This window comes from Corvus moneduloides, chromosome 16 (genome assembly GCF_009650955.1).
Source record: "Corvus moneduloides isolate bCorMon1 chromosome 16, bCorMon1.pri, whole genome shotgun sequence".
Classification (NCBI taxonomy): Eukaryota; Metazoa; Chordata; class Aves; order Passeriformes; family Corvidae; genus Corvus; species Corvus moneduloides.
The window spans coordinates 7,036,609-7,056,720 of NC_045491.1; the positions used below are offsets into that span (position 1 = coordinate 7,036,609).

At 48.0% G+C, this 20,112-nt stretch overlaps 1 protein-coding gene across 1 annotated transcript; it reads right to left on the minus strand.

The window, feature by feature from the left end:
* Positions 1 to 591: 591 nt before the first annotated feature.
* FBXL18 (F-box and leucine rich repeat protein 18) lies at positions 592 to 19,064 on the minus strand. The gene is made up of 5 exons (XM_032125806.1): positions 18,973 to 19,064; positions 18,143 to 18,343; positions 15,736 to 17,276; positions 12,862 to 13,080; positions 592 to 1,048 (listed from the first exon to the last, which is right to left on the minus strand). The coding sequence occupies exons 1-5, from the start codon at positions 18,988 to 18,990 to the stop codon at positions 892 to 894; spliced, it is 2,136 nt and encodes a 711-aa protein (XP_031981697.1). The 5' UTR covers positions 18,991 to 19,064; the 3' UTR covers positions 592 to 891.
* Positions 19,065 to 20,112: the final 1,048 nt, after the last annotated feature.

A 20,112-nucleotide genomic window follows, 5' to 3' on the forward strand; every position in this document is an offset into this window, starting at 1 on the left:
AGAAGCTGACTGAAATCACACTGTGAAAATACTTCATAACATCTCTAAAATTAGCATGAACTCAAGGCATGGGATATAAGGACAGAACTGGAACACTACATTCCTATCTACACTGCAAGACAGACTGCACATAAATCAGATCTGAGCCTCAACTTATTCACTGTAGGCACCATCTACCCTAGGACAAGGATTTCCAAGAGAGCTGAGAACTTCTTCCACCAGACCAATGGAAACAGCACCAGCAGGAACATACCATGGTCAAGGTGTTAATGACCTTAATTTGTTATCCAAAAAAAAAAAAAAAAAAAAAAGAAAGAGTCCTTGTGGTACTTCTCAATCAAAAAAAACCCCCAACCCTTTAAATACCTGTGACTGCACGACTGTGACTACAAATGCCTACCTGTAACATAGAAGAGATGTGATGCACTTCAATCGAGCAATACATTTTTGTGCCTCTGAGCTGGCCTAGGCTTTCTACTTTGCCAAAAACAGACCGAAGCAAAGAATGATTTCCACCAATACCACAAAGCACACTGCCAACATACACAGGGGCCCTTGGGACAGACACCAGGGGACACAGGGGAAAGAGCATCGTTAAGTCAGTTTCTCTTACCTTTAACTTCAGTAAAATAACAAAACAATTCATATTAACCACAAGGAAATACTCATCATACTCCACAAGCCTTTGAGACAGGATTTTCAGATGCAAGCAATATCCAGTAGATGTTTCCCCATTGCAAAGAACCAGCTTTTTTTATTTTGCAACTGCACCTGGTTAAAGTGATTGTACAGCATCCAGTGAGGTGGCCAGGAGCCAAGGATGGGCAATCCAGGCCAGCAAGAAGCTACTCCATGGGTTCACGCTGACTTGTCCTTTCCATGCTGTGACAGTCACCACCACAAATTGGGAGGTTCCTCAGCCACTCTGCTTTTAAACAAGGTAATTTCATCCAAGTGCCGCATGGGGACATCTCTGATGACCTCTGTCAAGTCCTCGTGAAGCAGAGGGAAAATGACGACATTTAATGCAGGGCGTTCTGCCTGGAAACTAAATCAGATACAGGTTATTAGCCAAGGAAAAATACCAATTCTCCAGTGCAAGGGAAGGGGATGGCCTGGGTATCGATCATGCAGGATGGGGGCAAGGAAGGGTTGTTCAGAGGAGGCAGGAGGGGCAGCTGGAACTCCAGGTCTTCCCGCTCTCTGTCAGCAGGGAGTTCAGGCTGGGTTTGCACCCCTTTGCAGTGAGTTCTGCTAAGCTGGCACAAGCCCAAATTACACCTAAAATCGGGGGGGAGGAAGACATTTTAAAAAAATTAATAAAAAATAAATCAAGACGCGCACAGAGATCCCAAGAGCTTGGCCCAAGCTGGGCAAGGTGCTCAGCCATAACAATTTAAACCACCTGCAAACTAGAGGCAAGTTGCAGAGCCATTAGGAAAATCAGGCCAGAGCAGTGTCAGGCATTCCCTCGGGGCTGAGCCTGGGATTATCACTTCAGGCTGGGTTGTTCTGCATGCAGAGTCTACACTCTGCAATTAGAGCATAGGCAAGTTTAGAAAGCTCAGATGTGCAGATAAGCATTTAAGTGTGCTCACACTCACACACTGCAGCCTTCTTTTTAATCCAGGCTGCAGAGCAAAGGAAGAGATTTGCAAAAGTTAAAGCCATTAAACCACGTAGAAAGAACCGTACAGAAAAAGCCCAAGTGCCCACCAGCAAGCGCTCTACATGACAGCAACCTGTGAGGAAGAGAAATAGTATTACTCAGTGCAGTATAACAGGAGTTCAGTCTTTTACAGCTGGGGGGGGGGGGGTAAAACTGTAACATAATTACCCTTAAGATGAAAAAGATTTGTGACTCTTAGTCCTTTGCCACCAACACATTTCCTTCGAAGGGTGTGACAAGGACCTCTCAAGGAGGCAGAGTCACGCTGGCAGCACCAGTCCCTGGAGGCTGAACCAAGCTGTGTTGGGTCCAAAGAGAAGCTCACTGCTCAACAAACTTAGACAGGTGTGTGACTGGAAGATTCCCAGCTCATCTCTAGCTCTGAAATGGCCAGATTTCTGTCAGAGAGGGAATGGCTGGAGATCCATCTGCTGGAAACACGCATGAAAATCCCAGATAGCAATACAGCCAACTGAAGAAAGGAACACAAGAGACTGGCACTTCCTGGGAGACAGAAAGGACATTCCCATCCACAAATGATTTGGAGTAGAGCTGCCAAAAACATAGCAGAGAAACTTCCATTCCCAGGCTAGCTGCTCAGCTTTGGTGGTTTGAATTAATTTGCCTGAACCTAAGTAGCTGCAGGAATAAGAATTTCCAGCAACAGAACTACCTGGGGCAATTTTATATCTCTCTGCATCACAGACCTGCCCTTCATGCTTCACGCCTAAGGGCTGGCAGAAAAGGACACGGCTCCTCGAGTGGATCTGGGGACTTGTGTCAGAGCTGTGCAGCTTCTTACTTCCACAGCACTGCCCTCAAGAAATCAACCAGCAAATAACTGCTGATCTGGGAGGCAGCTGGTAAAGTCTGCAGTGAAATCACATAAAATACAGTCAAATGCCTCTTTGATAGTCCCTGCTCTGCCTCAGCTCTTCATGTTTCTTATCCAACACCACAGTCCTGCAGAGAAAATCATGTTAATCGACCAAGTTTACTCAAGTTCAGCAAGGAAGAAACTGCCATTTCCCCACGGGAAAGAAACCTCTGCTTCCTTCTTTGTATATAGACTCTCCCAAATTGGACCTGAGTGCTGCCTCCTCACCATGTACAAAATTGTAGTTTATAAGCAGCCTTTACATGTAGCTATAAAAACAAGAACCCAGACAAGTTTACATGATGAACTGCCACCGAGACAAGTGAAAAACCCCGACGCAGTAAGTGTCCCTCCTAAGGAGGCTGGTTTTATACCAGGGGCTTGAACTTGATCTTAAAATAAGAGAAAAAAAAGAAACCTTTGTAATTTTCTCCCCCCCCCCCAACAGGAAACTGTATGTTACTGCAAACCTTGTAAATTCCATACCCCAGCAAGTTGACGCCGGAGAATTCTTTCCATGTACAATTTGCGTGATTTAAGAAAAAAAAAAAAATCAAATGCACATGGTTCACTATTATTCTCAGCTAAATGTGCGTGCAAAGCCTCTCCTTTAACTGCCTGTTAAAAACACCCTGATTTTAACGAGCAGCTGTCATAATGTTAAACTGGGATTAGCAGTTCCCAAAAGCAGCCTCCCTCTGCAATCTATGCTCCTTTAGTCCTTCCCCGGAAGGCAATTCCTTTCTTCATACACCTGTCCAGGTGGGCTAGATTAAGTGAGAGGCACTTAGAGCACTAGTTCGAAAGGCCTCAGGCATGGGGAGGAGATAACAAGAAGGGGAAGAGAGTGAGTTAATGAGTTGCAGAACAGCTCCTGTAATCTTCTTGAGGGTTCTTTCCTCATTCCACACCTGGATGGACTTCAAACTCCATCCACCTCTGCAAACGCATGGCTTGTAAAATTAAAACCCGAAGGACAGAGAAGGATGTTGACCTGGGGAGACAAAAGAGCTGCAGTTTCAGACATGAAGCCCTGCTTTTTTTTTTTTTTTTCTCCAAGGGAGAAAAGCCAAGGATATGCTTGCCTGCTCTCTCCTACAAAACCTCCAGACTAAACTCATCATGATTAATTAAATGAAAGCAAGTTTTCTAGGCAACTGACTAGCAGCCCCTTCAAAACAGATCCTTTAATCAGAAACAACCACTGGGATAACAAAGAAAACACCTCCCCCCTCACTTATATTTTCCAGCATAACCTCTGGTCCAGCAGCATCAACACCAAACCAACAACCACCCAGCGGGAATTTCCACAAGGTTTCTGAAGTGTCCTCATGTGGATGTGGACACGGAGCAGACCTGGCCTCAGCAGCTGGTTGGAATCATCCATGGAGCTGGGAAAAGAACGGTGAAGCACACCCCGTGTCACAAATTCCTCCTGGCATCAGCAGAGGTACAGCGTCTCTCTGCTCTTAAATCTTGAACTGGTTGTATGTGGATGAAAGGGTTAAGGATGCTTTGCTATTTGTCTCCAGAATTATCCCAGAACAGGTGTGGACTGGACACAGTAAGGTTATTTTCAAGTGAACAGCTTGGTAAATAGCCTAACACTATGCTCTCAATTACTTCCAACCACTGTGGCAGCATCCAATATGTAGGTCAGGGACAAAGTCAAAAAGAAAGAGAAAAAGTCTAAAGCAAGGCTGCACTTTGATCAGATTTCCTCGATTTTAGCAAGACGAAAGAGTCCCTCCCAGGAATGCAGTTATCTCCTGGCAAACATTGACATGCCTCTCCAGAGAGGACAGTGAGTCCCCAGGAGATTCCACCTGCTGATAGATCCAAAGGGTAGCCCAAAGCCATAGGGAATCTCACCAGCCAGCCTGGAAGGATGGATTATACCCGCCCTGAAACCCTCTACACCACAGACCCTGGAAGGTGACAGCTCTCTGCACTAGGTGCTGCTCAAACTTACCTTCTTTACTTGTAAGGAAAGGATAAGGCAGTATTTGGGGCTGAAGAATGTACTTCCCCCTTGAGATTTCCAGAGAAACCCAAGGAAAGCCCTAAGCCAATCAGACATTTCAGCACATCACACTTCACGGAAGCTGGCAAGCAGGACCGAGGGCACGCAAGGTGGGATAATTAAGCACTGCCAACAAAAGCAGCACACAGCAGATAAAGTGAGGAAATACAGTGTATCAGGAGTGGATCAAGGGCAGATCTCTGACCTCCACAAACCCAGCTGAGCTCATGGAAAAAGAAGCTCTAGAGAAGGAGAGGAAGGAAGGAAACGAGAAGTTTGATTTGGGGGAACAGAGCACAGCGGGGACAGAGCAGATGTGGACTCTGGTAGGCACAACTTTTACAAATGCAAACCAGTCTCTGCTGCAGTCACACACCTTCTCCCCTCTATGTTTTAACCTTCCCCACAGGCTGATGAAGCTGTTTTTGGAGAGCTGCAAGTTTCTCAAGAGCAGAAGTTTCAGACCAACTCACTTTTTATCCGGTATGCAGCTCTCCCGCCTACATGCACAAAGCCCTGTTAATCCTCTGCCAGGCACAGCCTGTTTTCACTGGATGACTTGCTCACACCTCGAAGTTCAAGTGCGGCATCTGTCTTGAAAGCTTCAGCCAGCATACCTGAGCCAGCCTGGAAACTCCCTTCCTGAAGCATGGCACGGTGGAATGGAGGAAGTGCCAGGACAAGCTGGAGCAGCAGGCAGCAGCATGACCCAACATACACGCACACACTTCTCTCATCTTCTCAGGGAAGGCCAGGCAAACACTTAAGATTTGTTTCACTGGCCGTGCCCTGACCTCAGTACCAGGGAGCTGCAAAGCTCTCCTTGCTTACAGTGACTGCCAAAGAAGCTTCTCCAGAGCACCTTCCAAAGAAGATTTGGCCTCGCCAAAGAAACTGCAGGTGGGATTCTCCCAGGCCCCTTCCCCTGGGAGCAGGGAGAACCTTTGCCTCCCACTCATCTTTCAGAAGCCTCTCAGGGGGATCCAAAGCTTCCCCACACCGACTCTAAAGCAGATCTATTCTTTAGTGCCACTCTCTCTTCCAGCCCTGCCAGAATGCCAGGGCTGAGCAGACTTCGTTTCCAAACCTCAGAAACGGACTTGAAAAGTTCCCAAGGAAAGCTGTTCAGATTCCTCTGGCTGCTCTTAACTCCAAACAATGAGATATTTTTGCTATAAAGTGTTTTCCTTTAGGGGTGTCTTCCATCCCTTCATGTCTATGTGGACAAACCAACATTCTCCCAAAGCTGCTGATTTTCCCACACTAAGTCCCATCACTACAGTCTCCAACCTGAGACCAAGGGGTGTAGATGGGACTCTGAAAATCACTCACACACATCATTGCCAACCCTCCCATTATCTTCAACGCAGCTTCTTCCTCTGCCACTGCATTGAGCCACAGGGAAGCAGCAATAACACATCAGACTCATCCTGAGCCGAGGCAAATTACATCTCTCTGCTGTGGTTTCCCTGTAAGGCATGAATGGCACTCTGCTACTTCTCCTGTGAACTGAGGTTTGTATCAAACATGCCTGCAGACTGAGGTTCCTACATTATTTTGCCAGCTGAACTCTGCATCACTCAAATGTGACCGGACAATTAGAGGGGGAGGGAATAAGAACCCAAAGAGCGATGCCAGAGCGCCCAGGACACGTCCTAGGGGAGTGCTCTGCCAGAGCAAGCTGAAAGTTATTTCCTAATCTCTTCCACAAATTAAAAAGCTACTGCAATAACTGCTCAATTAGATTTATTTTACTATGGAAATGCTTTAAAGCTGCAGTTAATGCTTCCGTTCAGCCTTTTACACCCTCATGAAGAGAAAGCACGACAGTGCTATTCCAATATTATTTCTCAGCCAAGAGAGAGAGGACAATCCTTGAAAGTTATTTCATGCACAAACCAATCGGCCCGCTGAGGAAGGTTTCAGAACTGAATTCCTTTCAAAACACATGAGCTGGCAGTTAGAACGAGCCATTTGGGTCAGCCACAGGAATGCATTTAAAGAAGGGGGTTTGTGAGTACCCCCAAAAGAAGATAAATTAATATGGCAAACTGGGGATGGTCCCACAAGCCCTGCTGGCTTGTAAAGTATTTAAACCCACCCATAAACAACATCCCTGGTGGAAGCAAGGTGTCTGGGCCACACCTCATGCATTCAACCTTCGACAAGCCCGCCAAGGAATCCTTGGGCAACGCAAGTCGACAAGGATGCAGTTTGTTATTCAGTCTGTGACAGAATGATTCAGGGGTTTCCAAGAGCAGGAAATGAAACAGACAATGAAAGCTTGAGCAGGATGCTAATGATTCACTACACCAGCCTGGTGATACATTAAGTCCTCTGCAATCCCACTTGTGCAGGGCCAGAGCCCTCAGCATGATGGGGCTGGTGGGGTGGGATCAGCAGCCACTGCCGGCAGCTCTGGGACCAGGAAAGCCAGCAGTGTACAGACAGGGACTTCTTCAAGGTCACAAGGAAGAAAAGGTGCTGAAGGGATGTAAAACCAGCTTGAAAATCTTGAATAAGCCCTAGGTGCTCACAGCAGCTTTTTGCAGTGTCAATAGGACTGCAGCAGTCGGGTGGGCAGCGTGGGAGTGACACTGCAGGACTCGGCTGAATTCAAAGATGATCTTACAGTCACCTACTGCCCCTCCAGCCCCCTCCACCCCCTCTAACAGTAAAAGAGAGCCCCAGAAGGGATTTTCTGAGGCTGAGACCACAATGAGAATCCAGGCAAGCAGAACGTTTCAGGGATATCCAGGGCAAGGGGGAATATTTAGTCCTGGGGTGAGCAAAAATTCATCTGCGATAGCTCAGTCCTGTGCTAAATGCCAGGAGAGGGACTGGCTCGCTCAGCACTTTCCAAATACTCATTTTCAGCCTTGTGGTCCCACCTGGAAGCCCTGTTTCTGCAACTGAATCCCAGGAGGCTGCTTCATCCCTTCTGCAAGCTCACAGCTCCCACAGCCACACAGGGCCACTGGAATCAGCAGTTCAAGAAAAAGGGAAGATCCAGCCAAGAGTTTCACATTAAAAAAGGACAATAACATGCATGGGGAAATTTAGGTAATGCTACAGAAGACTGAACAGGAGGATCTAATTCAGACTGAAAGCTCTTCCTAGAAAGTGGCAGGAACCTCATAATGAAAGTCACTTCAAACCAAGCAGTGCTCATACCTGATATGGGCACAAGGCAGGGTAAGTTTGTGTTTCGCTGAGTTTAGATCCCCAGAACAGTGAGATTGTCCTAAATGAGAAAAATTCTCTGCACTTTCCAGCACTGGTTAATCTAAGAGTGACCTGAGTCACAGAATCATGGAATTGTTTAGGGTGGAAAAGCCCCCTAAGACCAAGCCCAACCATTCCCGCAGCACTGCCACGGTCACCACTGACCCATGTCCCCAAGTGCCACATCCTCATGGCTTTTAAATCCCTCCAGGGATGGAGACTCCAGCACGGCCCTGGGCAGACTGTGCCAATGCTTGACAACCCTTTGGTGAAGAAATCATTCCTAATATCCAACCTAAACCTTCCCTGGCACAACTTAAGGCCATTTCCTCTTGTCCTGCCCCTTGTTCCCTGAGAGCAGAGCCCAACATCCCCCTGGCTGCACCCTCCTGTCAGGGAGTTGTGGAGAGCCAGAAGGTTCCCCCGAGCCTCTTTTACTCCAGGCTAAACACGCTCAGCTCCCTCAACTTCTCCTCGTGGACTTGTGCTCCAGACCCTTCCCCAGCTCTGTTCCCTTCTCTGGACACACTCCAACCCCTCAGTGTCCTTCTTTAAGTGATGGGCCTGGAAGTGAACCCAGGATTGGAGGTGGGGCCTCACCAGTGCTGAGTTGCTCAGGTGCTTTGCAAAGCCGTTTGCTGGAGAGAGGTACCAGTGTGGCTGGGGAACAGGGGCAGAGAGCTTAGGAGGGAACTGCCATGTCCTCACTCTGACCCTACACGCTGGGGGGATGCTGCTCCATGAGCCCAGGCAGCCCCAGCCCTCTGCACCACCTCCTAACAGCTCCCAGACTCCAGGAATTTACAACAGCACTTTTGGGAGACGTGAAGACCTGAGCCCAGCTGCCCACCCAGCACCCCAAAACACACTCCAGCTGCACCACGGTTTCTCCCTTGGGTTCCATTTCTATAAATCACAGCTTGCCTCTACGCCTTGACACTTTCCCCCTTCTTCATGAAGAATCCCTAACGATGCTGTGTTCTCAGATAGTTTTTTGTTTTGCTTTGGGGGTTTTTTGTTTGTTTGTTTTTATTTTATTGTAGCTTTCTTGATCTTTTTCCAAGGTGTTTTTGCAAGGACTTTTCACTGGCTTGTATTGTCTGGTGTTGTAGAGTCCTTGAAATCACTACAATGATAGGAGCTATCTAAACACTTCAGCTAAAACCGACAAAACTCTAAAGGCACACAGTGGAAAATAAAAATCTGTCCTTGAAGCCAAGGGGATATTTGCTGAAGCATTTCCCATCCCCTCGTGCAGCCTGTTTTCTGATGGCGAACTTCACCAGGAAAGCAACTTCTCCTGCACATTTGTGAAGTGCCCACTACCCACACCATGTAGCTGTGCAAGCCTGAAGTCATCCAAATTCCTTGCCCGAAGGATTTTTGGGGCAGAGACATACACGCATATAAATACGATTATTTGGTGTGCAGCCCGTTGGTAAATGGTGAGACCTTCCATGGGTCACAGCTCCATCTACTGACTCTTCCACAAAATAACATTGTGGAAAAGCTTGGGAAAGCTCCTGAAAGGCTCATCCCCTTGGACCTGCCTTTGGACACACGGGTCTGTGCAGGAATTTAGAAACAATCTCAGCACAGCAGCTCAGCCCAAAAGGGCGAAGCAGATTTACCTGTTCTGCAAAGAAGCCTCTTGGCACAGCAGCAGGTCTGGGGTCACGCCTGAACCTACAACCACATGCCCTCAAATTGTGGTATTTTAGTGTTTGTGGAATTAATGCTTCAGTGGTTTGAACAGAAGAGTTATTTAAACAGTGACAACACGTGCTTGGAGCTGAGCACTCCAGCAAAGTTTGGGTCCAGCATAAAACGGAAAACATTGTTTTCATTGGATCTGCTGCTACGTGAAGTGTGGCAGCAGCTGAGCACCATGTGATGGGGAAAAAAATGTCAATTTACACAGAAACTGAGACAAGACCACCATCACATGTGAAACCAGTGGAAGATCAGGGAAGTGAATATGGATCACTCAAGCCACATCTCCCACTCTAACCACTACGCACTTCTTATGTGCAGAGTATCTCCCTGAAACATAAAGGAGCTCACCCCTCCCATTCACACTGAGGGGAAAAGAATAAAGAAAAATACTGCAATGATTTATCTGCCCAGAGGGAAACAATCTTTACAGTCTTCTCTACAGCTCAGAGGAGACCTTGCCCTTGCAAGCCTCCTGTTTGCTGATGAGGCTCCAGATGAGCCCTGTTCTGCTTATTGTGTTTCATTGCAAAAGAGCCAGATCTGAATCAGAGGCTTTTAATGACTCAAATACACGAATTAGTTTGTCCCAAATAGCAGTAAACTTCAACCAGAAACTGCTCACCAGAAAGCTGGACACCACAGGGCCTGGTTCAAAGCTGTCACAAGACTCAGAGACATGAGAACAACTCTCTTTTCAGGCCAGTGGAACAGAAATACATAACACTAACCTCCTTTTACAGTAAAAAGGGAGAGTTTGAGAAGCAGTTCAGGCTTTAAGCCATTGCTGTGATGCAGCAGATTTAATTCCCAAGCTCCCATCACCACACCCTGTATATTCACCATCTTCCAGTACAATTCCATAGCCGAAACCAGTCTGTTTTCCCCAGATAGGTTCTGGCCTCTTCTGTTACCCAAATGCTACTGTTCATCCGCACTTGAAAAAGTACTGCCCTGCACTACATTACATTTTCAAGCCCTCTCAGCTCTACCTTCTGCAGCAAACTCCTGATACATGCCCAGCCCTGGGTCTTTCCCATTCCCACTCACATTTCTTCTCTTTTTCAGAGGCACTGGGAGAATGTGAATTGCTTTGGCCCCATCTTGCTGTTCAAAGCCATCTCTCAGCCTAAACACCACCACCATAGCCCTAAAACAGGAACTCTGACCCTCAGTGGGACCTGAGGAATATGGATCGATTGCCCCAGCTCAAGAAAGGGAGCAAACAAAGCCTCAAGGTCCCTCCTTTCACCTCCTCCTTCCCACCCACTCTCCATGTTTCACACGAAGCATCCACACACATTCCAAGCAAATGGAAAAAAATAAGCATCAATCACCTCATTTCATTCTAGCACAAGGATAGATAACTTCCAACTTGCTGCCTGATGTAAAACTTGGATTAAAGAGTCACCAGCAGCATGCTTTTAGAGGAAGCCATGCTGTGTGAATTGGAGCCTTACCCACAGGTTTAAGCTCACGCACAGATTTTACTGCACATCTCTCTGCCTTGGAGTAGCAGACAAAATGCAGTAAAGAGAAAGTCAATTCCTGACCCCATCCCAAGGCACATTTGTGCAAGGATGATAATGGGATCTCTGGAGAAGTCACGTGGTTAAAGACTTGCTGATGGCTCGTGGAAGACTCCAGGCTTTGCTTACACATCGTTTTCTGTATTTTGTTCCTTCCGTTTTATTACTAGAGACAGTTGCATGAGAACGGGATCGTTGTTGCTTAGGAGAGCATCTGCTCCCACTGCTTATCCTCCTCCTGAAGTCATAATCTTACGTGACATCAAAATCGTTTCCAGAGCCACCAATTACAATGTCACAGAGGATTATGACTTCAGGTGTAGAATTTGCAGTGGGAGCAGATGCTCTCTTCAGAAAAAAACCCCCAAAACCCAACATTCAAAAAACCCTGTTTTCATACAAGCGTCTCTATTAATAAATTACAAAAGAAGAAAATAAGTTTGACAGCCAGAACTGTCGCTAAATATAAAAATAGTTTTTAACATTTCCATGAGGCATCAGCTGCTCTTTGGAAAGTTCCCAGGGTTTAGACTATAGAGGTAGAGAATGTAGTGAGAATCAAGTCCATGACAGAGAAAAAGAGAGAGATAAGACTGCAGAATGGTGTATTTCTGCTCAGTAAGTGGACATTAAAATTTTGGGCAGTGCTGCAAGGGCACCTCAGAAGGGAGGGAAAATAAAAAACAGGAACTGGGGATCCCAAAAGCACAACTGAAATCAACCCAGAAACGTTTTTACAGATATGAAGCCCTGTGTAAAACAAACTCAAAGAATCCTTGTCGCATCACAAGGAATTCACTCAGTTGTTTCCAACAATCCCTATCCCAGAAGGACACAGAGGCTTTCAGAGGCAGGAACAATCTCAGGAGCAGTTTGGTAGGGAGCTAATATAGTCACAGCCTTCTCTGGATTTGATCCACGGAAACAAGCCAAGTGTAATAAGTCAGTTTGAAGCTGGAGGAAGGCTGGGAGGGAGGAGCACCCTTTAGGATGCACTAATAATGCCGTGTGATTTGAAATTTTTATTAGAGCTTAACAGGGCACAGCAACAGTAGGTGACAAAGAAAACAGACTGAAGGCGGGGAAATAGCCTTCTAGAAAAAAAGATAATAATGGAAAGTCTGCTGCATGGGAAATATTTTGTAAGATGACTGCCATTATTAGAAGATTTCCAAATGCCAAGCGTAATTAAAAGCTCTCTTTTCAAATGCAGTTCACGGCTCACACACAAACGTTTCCCACCACGTGAGCCTCAGAACGCTGCAAGGGGCCAAGCAAAATGCATTTAAGAACTGCCAAACGTGCAAAGGCATTTTGTACCAATTCTCCCCCCTCACGCACCCTCCGAAGAAAAAACCCTTCACAACAACCCTTTAAAGGCTTTGAATTGCGCTGCCAGGGGATTATCAGTAAGTGACATTTACAAGTGATTAGAGGACAGAGAATTATCTTAGTCACTTGTGGGAAAGGAGGAAAGCTTCAAGGTCAAATCTCTCAGTACTTAAAATGTCGGCAGATGTTTTGTTTACACAAAAAGTGTCATTTGATTTATGATGGAGCTTTGCATCCAGAACTTCAACTCGGCCAACGGAACCGCAGAGAACATGGGTGGGAATGGAATCAAAAATTCATATAATACCTTCGAATATTGCACTGATTCACTCTCATTAAAGTAAGAGGCTGGCTTATGTGCCAAACAGTTACACATTACCTATTAGCTCCTTGGAACAAGAGCTCCAAGCCATATAAACCTTGGCAAGCAAGGGAATGGAGATAAATCTTCAAAAGCTCCAGAAATCCCACATCCACCCCTTTCCGCACTCACCTCCGGACAATGGACTGCTGGAGATTTTTGCAAACGGTAAGAGATTCTCCCATAAACATGTGGCACATGATGACCTCAAGGCAGTTGGCCATGAATGACATCACTGCGTCAGACTGCAGAGTCCCACTCCGGGAGACGATGCAAAGCCGCTGGAGAGAGGAGCAGTGACTCAGTGCCTGGAAGAACTGGGCGCCTGCACAGAAGTATGGCTGTTCCAGCCTGCAGGAATAAACAAAAACAAATCAATGGGCAATTCATGCCTGGGACGATCTCAGACAAGAGGGAAAGACACAGCACATTCATGGGGGGGCTGGCAAACGGATCAAGCAGTGCCTCCAACCCTGAAGGACAAGGGCACAAATAGGCAGAAAGGCCCTAAACTGCAGAATTCTGGCGCCCCCAGGGAGTAACCCTGGAGTAACCCCAGTTTTGCAAGCTTCCCATGAAGTATGGTGGGTAAGACAAGCCTTGGATCTAAGCAGTAGATCCATTTTGGTCTTACAAGCACAGCCTGGATTCTGCTACCTGACATCTACCAAGCAGGTGATGTGGATTTGGGCACCTTCTGCTCCAGTGTACAAACACTGCCCAAACTGGTCATATCTTCAGTTTACTGCCTGGGGAGAAGCAGGCATGAAAAACGCACAGTGCACAAAGAGTGATGCAGAACTGGGGCCAACACAGTGACCACAACCAGCCTTGGCAAAGGATCAGAGCTACAGCTCTCCCACAGGAAGAACAACTACCATCAACTCAACCTTTTCCTTAAACACCTGGCCCAGGGAAGAGAGACAGGATCTTCAATCGCAGCGACCCAGGGGGACAACAAAATGACATGGTGAAGCCATACCTGGCCAACAAGGGATCTGTGTTTTAACCAGCAGCATAAGTGGGTGATTCCCTCACAGAAACCAGCCTGCTGGGAACTGAACCTGCTTGGGGCCCATGCCACCAGGAGAGTTCATCTGCTTAGTGCAGATTTACTACCGGGCTTCAGAGCACTTGGGAATCTCAGTCATCGGGTCAGGAAAGCCAAGAGCTCCAAGAAGGTTAATCCATTAGGTGATAACAAGCTGTCGGGCCCAACCTGATCTGGATAATCTCTGCATAGGCTTTGTAATATGCAGGGGTATCTCAGCAACTTAATCCTGTTAATTGATAAATTCTGTTTCAGCCTCAGTCTGCGACTGCTGTCGGGTGGCATTGCCTGAAGAGATCCTAAGAGCATATCAGCACTTTCGGTAATAAGCAAAAATTCATATTAGGAGAATGGGAAACCTTTAATTTTTCAACATCGTTATTGGGGCACTGTAAATTTAGGACAAAAAGCACAGTATCTCCAGGATCCAGGTTTCCAGGTGAATCTCTGGGACACACCAGCCACACCTGCAATGCTGCCCTTCACTCGCTAGATGGCAATGTTTCTTTGGAATAGCACCTTAAACTTGTTCCTCTGCCTGGAAAGCTAGGAAGGGAAAAAAGGGTGGAAACAGCCGGGAATTAGTCAAATCGAAAGGAAACTGCATTATCAGGAGGAAGTGCTAATTTCTAAAACCATCTTAAGCCAATATAAAATCTTAGACTTTACTCAAAAAAGAAGAGTGACAGCTTCCACCCAAATGTAGTACAAGGAGACAGCCCTGCGGCAGCCTGCATTCCAGGCTCTGTGCTGCCTCCCATCTCTATCGCTCTTAGCCTCCATTTCAAAGCCTCAGGAAGCTACAGGGCCTAGGATGAGCAAAGCAACACTGCACACCCAAACCTCCTTCCCTAGCCCTCAGTTCCTCCATGGCCATTTACTCTCCTGAATATTAAAGAGACATTCATGTAACCCAAGACCTTGAGCAACTGAATTCCCAATAGCTGTCATCCCTTGGATGAGAGACCAGCACACTCCTCCCCCGTTATAAATGGGAAGTGGTGGAAAATTCAAACCTTCCTGAGCTGTTTTAGCCCCACTAGCTCCCCTCACTATTGCAGTGGATCAGGAACAGGCACACAAACAGCAGTCTCAGGTGATAAGCAGTGATTTCAGCCACAGTAACAGAACTGTGACCTCGCTGTCCCAACTGCACAGCATTTTGGACCTGTTTGTGAGCAAAGGGGGGCAATGGGACTGACAGGTTCTGCAGTTTCACTGAAAGAGGCTGATTAAGGGGGGAAAAAAAAAAGGAAAAAACCCATCTCTCTACAGTCGTAACATTTGTGTTCATATGGACTGATGCAAGGAAACCACCACAGCTTCCTTTCACAAGCACATTTTGGCTACCATGAAGCTCCTCTCTGCACTCTTTAGGACCAAACCTTTGGTAGGATCCTTTAAATCCTATCAGGAGAGGAACAACAACAGGACAAACTCTAAATCTGGAATGTTTTCAGTACATTATAAAGAAAAGAAATAAAAAAATAAAGAGGCGAGATTTTCATACAAACCCAAGGCAGAAAAATATCTCATTGGGAAACCTAAAGAAAACTCCCCATTATCCGGACAGTGTAGGAGTCTCTTCCTTCCTGGAAATTTAAGAGATGTGCGTGTACACAAAGCCAAAAAGTCAGCAAAGGCACGTAGTATTTAACCAGCCCTGACAAGCTGCTAACTCCCAAATATGCAGCATACACTCTTCCTTATCTAAAAGGAAGGCAGTCACAGCACTTTTTGCTCCTAAAGCCCTGGTTAAAGGGCATATCCTGAGCCCTCAAGGACAACATGTGATGCCTTCCCATTCTCCACAAGTCAGGAAGCAAAATACCCCGTTTTCAAGCCATTGAGGTTACTCTGGACCAGAACACTTTTAACAGTAGCCACAACAAACACACATCACATTTCTGGAGATCCACAAACAAAATGGGAGATGTTCAAGGGCAGCCCCTCACCTGAGATCTCTCAAACACTTGCAGTGTTTCAGCATGTCCATGAGAGCAGGCATATAGACCACCTTGCCCATCATGCCCAGGTTGGCCAAGGAAAGAGTCTGCAGGTGCTGGCACTGCAGCCCGATGTTGATGAGCCCAGAGCCTGTGAGAATATTTGGCAGCTGTGCTAAGGTGAGGCTCTGCAGGTAAGTCAATTGGCTAATGGCAGCCACCTCTGAATCCCCCACACTCTGTGCCCGGACGCAGGGAGGCAACGAGTTCCGAATTGCTGGCTCGTTGCGGGGCATGGCTGAGGAGAAACTGGACCCAATTATCTCCAAGGTTTCCAAAAATCGGAGGCTTCCCATCAGAGCCCAAAACACTGAAGACTCGATCTTCTGATTTGCCTGGTCCCCTAAGTTCCTTGGATATGTCTGTATCCCAATCCGAACTTTCCTTCCAAATGTTTGGGGCACCACATTAGGTGTGGTGGGAGGCTTCTCCACACTTGCAGCAACATCTGTGATGGAGCAAACTGGTAGTGCTAAAGAGAGCAGGTGCTTTAGCCTGGACAGGAGCTGGCACAGGTGGTTCCCTATGCTTTCAGAACTGTGGTGGTGAGCTGCAGACAGGTTCAGGTGTCTCAGGTTGCAGCAAGACACTACCAGGCTTTCCAAAATGCTGCTGTCAATGTCATCTTCCGCTTTCCGAAACAAGGACTCCGGGGCCAGACAGTGAACGCAGCCACTGAGATTCAAACTTGTCAGGCTTTTAAGATCCTTCCCACCATTAATGACCCTCTGGATTAGGTGCCCACCAGATAAGGTGCATCGGCTAAAGCTGAAGTAGAAAGGGTTGTTGAACTTCAAGTGTTGCAGGAGCCCAGAGCCGTTAATCCAGGCTTTGGGCAGTTGTAAAGCATCCAGACGTACATTTCGAGCCATGGAGTCCAGGAGGTTTTTGGTGGCTCCCGTCTCCGCAAAGCTGCCGGGGGCAGAGATGAGGAAGGCATGGAGGTTCTCAGGTGTCCGATCACTCAGCACTGCCAAGTAGAGCCTCACCACCTCCTGATTGACGTAGCCAGGAGCCAGCCTGGCATAGAAGATGCGGAGGTTCTGGTAATGGGGCACGTTGCTCTCACCCACCATCAGCTGCCCAGAGAGCATAAACCCCTCCCGCGAGCGATCGAGGATCTCAAAGTAAAGCAGCAGTTTCTCAAGGCTGGTGCAGCACGGGACAACACCGTATGAGGGCGTGTAAAGGGTTTGCTTCAGCTCCAAAACACGGCTGAGGGTGGCTTTGCACTCACTGCTCAGCTGGCTGGCATCAAACCCCGGGTTCACGTCAATGGCCAGGGAGCGCAGGTGCTGGAGCGTGGAGAGCATCTTGGAGAGGCGGAGAGAGGTGACATGGCAGCCAGACAGGTTCAGCTTGACCAGGTTCTTGCACCGTGTTACGTGGTCGATAGTGGAGCTGGGCAGCCAGTAGCACCCGGCCATGTTCAGCTGGTAGATCTCCTTTCCAATGTCCCTCATCAGCTGCTTCACTTTGTCTTTGTTTACCTGCACCCAAACAAAACCACATTCAGTGAGATATACAGCAAAGGTGGGCACTGTCTCGGTTTCCCAGCTGGAGATTGGGATAAGAGTGGCTGGCACTTGGATTACATGGCTCATCCAAAGGTTTGGGGATGGCAGCACAGCCTAAGAATTATCACACTGCTGGCAGCTCAGTCTGCCATGCTTTGGACTCTTAAGATCACACTTCCTTTTCCTTCTGCGTTCTACATTATAGTCTGTTCAGCAGCTGAGAGTGGAAGGGAAAACCAACTCCATTTTCTACCAGCAAAGCTATTTCAGCAGAACTGGCTATGTGCAGGAACTCAAAAGAAGAATGTTTCCATTCTTCTTCTTTCGGTTTCCTCTTTTGGAAATGAGCAGCAAGGGCTTCCCCTCGCCTGCACTGGCTGATGCAGTTCCCATTGAATATATCACCCTTCCTTCCCAAGCTTTATTTTTGTTATAAGATGCACACAATTTCTGGCTTTGTTGACTGCATGCCTGACAGCAGCAACATGCACAAGATTTTTTTGCACAACATGGAAAACATACTTTGAGAAAATGGTAACTTTACACCACCACAGTTACAAACGGAAGGTCATGTTTACTTTCATTTTAGCTTCCAGAAATATGGAGAAGTTAAGTTTTCACTGACAGTATTTTACATAACTAAGGGAACACACAGCTGTTCTAACAAAGCATTCTGGAAAATAAATGCTTTTATAAAACAGCTTATTGTGTATTTGATTTCAGAGTTCAGGAGCAATCTATTTATGCATACACATTGGAAAGGTCTACTGTTTGGCATTGCTTTTCAGAAGTCAGATTTGTCCTCACAGCTAACAGAAGAAGCAAGCTACTCTCCCCACCTTATAGTCCTTCTGAAGCAGAACTGTATGTGTTAGACTCTTGTCAAGGCAAAGTGTTGCAAGTTTCCTGCAGGTTCTCCTAACATTCAGGACCAGGTCTGTGCAAGGGACGTAGCTGAGGATGTGCAGAAGGATCTCATCTGAGAACTCCATCAAGTTGACTCCATTGCTTTCCTCCTCACTCTCCTCACTTACGACCTCCTGGAGGCAAAAAAAAGAGGAAAAAGAAAAGGAGAACATGGAGGTAGTGCAAAACTTCACACGAAGCCATGATACTTTTTGCTTGGTCTTTCACTGTTGGCTACCATTTCCATTCATTGCACTTACTCTGCAACTGGAAAAGTGACTGTCCATGAGCCTTTCCTAAATATATCACAGCAATCTCTTTCTACATCCTTCCTCCAAGCTCCACCCGTTTCAATAACCTCAAGAGTTATATAACTATGCACATACACATATATATACGGCTACATATATCTGTTTACACATACAGACACACACCAACACTGCAGTCCAACATCACCCACAGCTCTTGTGCAACACACTCACACCTTAACGGCGAAACCACAGCCCAAACTGGCACTAACGCCAGGGCAGCTCCTGAGGGGAAGCGGGGCTGCTCCACCTCACAGCCCCTGGGAGCCCCCCGGAGACACACGGCGAGGGCGATTCCGGCGTCCTGGCCCCGCCCTCCCTGCCCCCGAGCCCGGCTCCCGCCGTGAGGACTCCCGGCTCCCTCAGCCCCGCAGCAGCCCCGGTTACCGGCGCCCCGAGGGGCCAGTGCGGAGGGGAAGCGGGGGGCGAGCTGAGCCCCACAAGCCCCGACTCACCTCTCCGCAGCGCAACATGACGGCAGCCGCACGGTCCCGCCGCCGCCGCCGCCGCCTCGCCGGGCCCCGCTCGCAGCGGCCGCGTCCCGGGCTCGCTGCCGCCGGCCCGGCCGCCTCACGGCTCTTCCGGCGCGGCCATGACCCGGTTCCGCGGCAGTGCCCGCCCCGCGCCGCCATCTTGAGCGCGGCGCGGCCGCGGTGCGGCGCCATCTTGAGGGCGGCGCTGCCATGGTGGGAGTGGCGGGTCCGCGGAGTCAGAGAACGCTGAGGTCGTTCCCGTTGGAAAAGAGCTGTGGTATCATCGAGTCTAATCTTTGACCGAACACCACCGTGTCAGCCAGACCAGAGCACTGAGTGCCATGTCCAGGCTTTCCTTAAACACCTCCAGGGATGGTGACTCCACCACCCGCCCGAGCAGCCCCTTCCAATACCCGACAGCGCCTTCTATGAAGAAATTCTTCCTGATGTCCAACTTGACCCTCCCCTGGCACAGCTTAAGACCATTTCCTTTCATCCTGCCCGTTGGTCCCTGGGAGCAGAGCCTGACCCCCATCTCACTACAACCTCACCTCAGGGAGTTGTGGAGAGCAAGAAGCTCCCCTCTGATCCTCCTTTACTCCAGGCTGAGCCCCACCAGCTTCCTCAGCCACTCCTGGTGCTCAAGACCCTTCCTCATCCCCATTCCCTTCTCTGGACACACTCCAGTGCCTCAATGTCCTTCTTGGATTGAGGGGCCTGGAACTGGACACAGCACTCGAGGTGTGGCCTCTCCAGTTGTGAGTACAGGGACAGAATGACTGCCCTGGTCTTGCTGATCACACTATAGAATACTAAAATGGTTTGGGTTGGAACTTAAAAGATCATCCCATTCTTCCCCAGGTAGAGGCACCTTCCACTATCCCAGGTTGCTCCAAGCCCTGTCCAACCTGGCCTTTGGCACTTCTAGAGATGGGGCAGCCACAGCTTCTCTGGGCAACTTCTGCCAGGGCCTCACCACCCTCACAGGGAAGAATTTCTTCCCAGTATCACCATCCTACCCTTAACTGATGTGCAAAGGGCCATGCAGAATCACCCAGGGCTGCTGTGACCACAGCCATTGCACACAGCCATGTCCAAGAGGAGCAGCTGGCTCAGCACAGT

Bases quoted from the DNA above. Each gene is read 5' to 3' on its own strand.
- FBXL18 (XM_032125806.1), bottom strand. The intron at 13,081-15,735 runs GTGAGGGGCTGC...TTATTCCTGCAG, and splicing joins AAGTGTTTGAGAGATCTCAG to GCTGGAACAGCCATACTTCT. The intron at 1,049-12,861 runs GTGAGTGCGGAA...TATCTGATTTAG, and splicing joins CAGCAGTCCATTGTCCGGAG to TTTCCAGGCAGAACGCCCTG.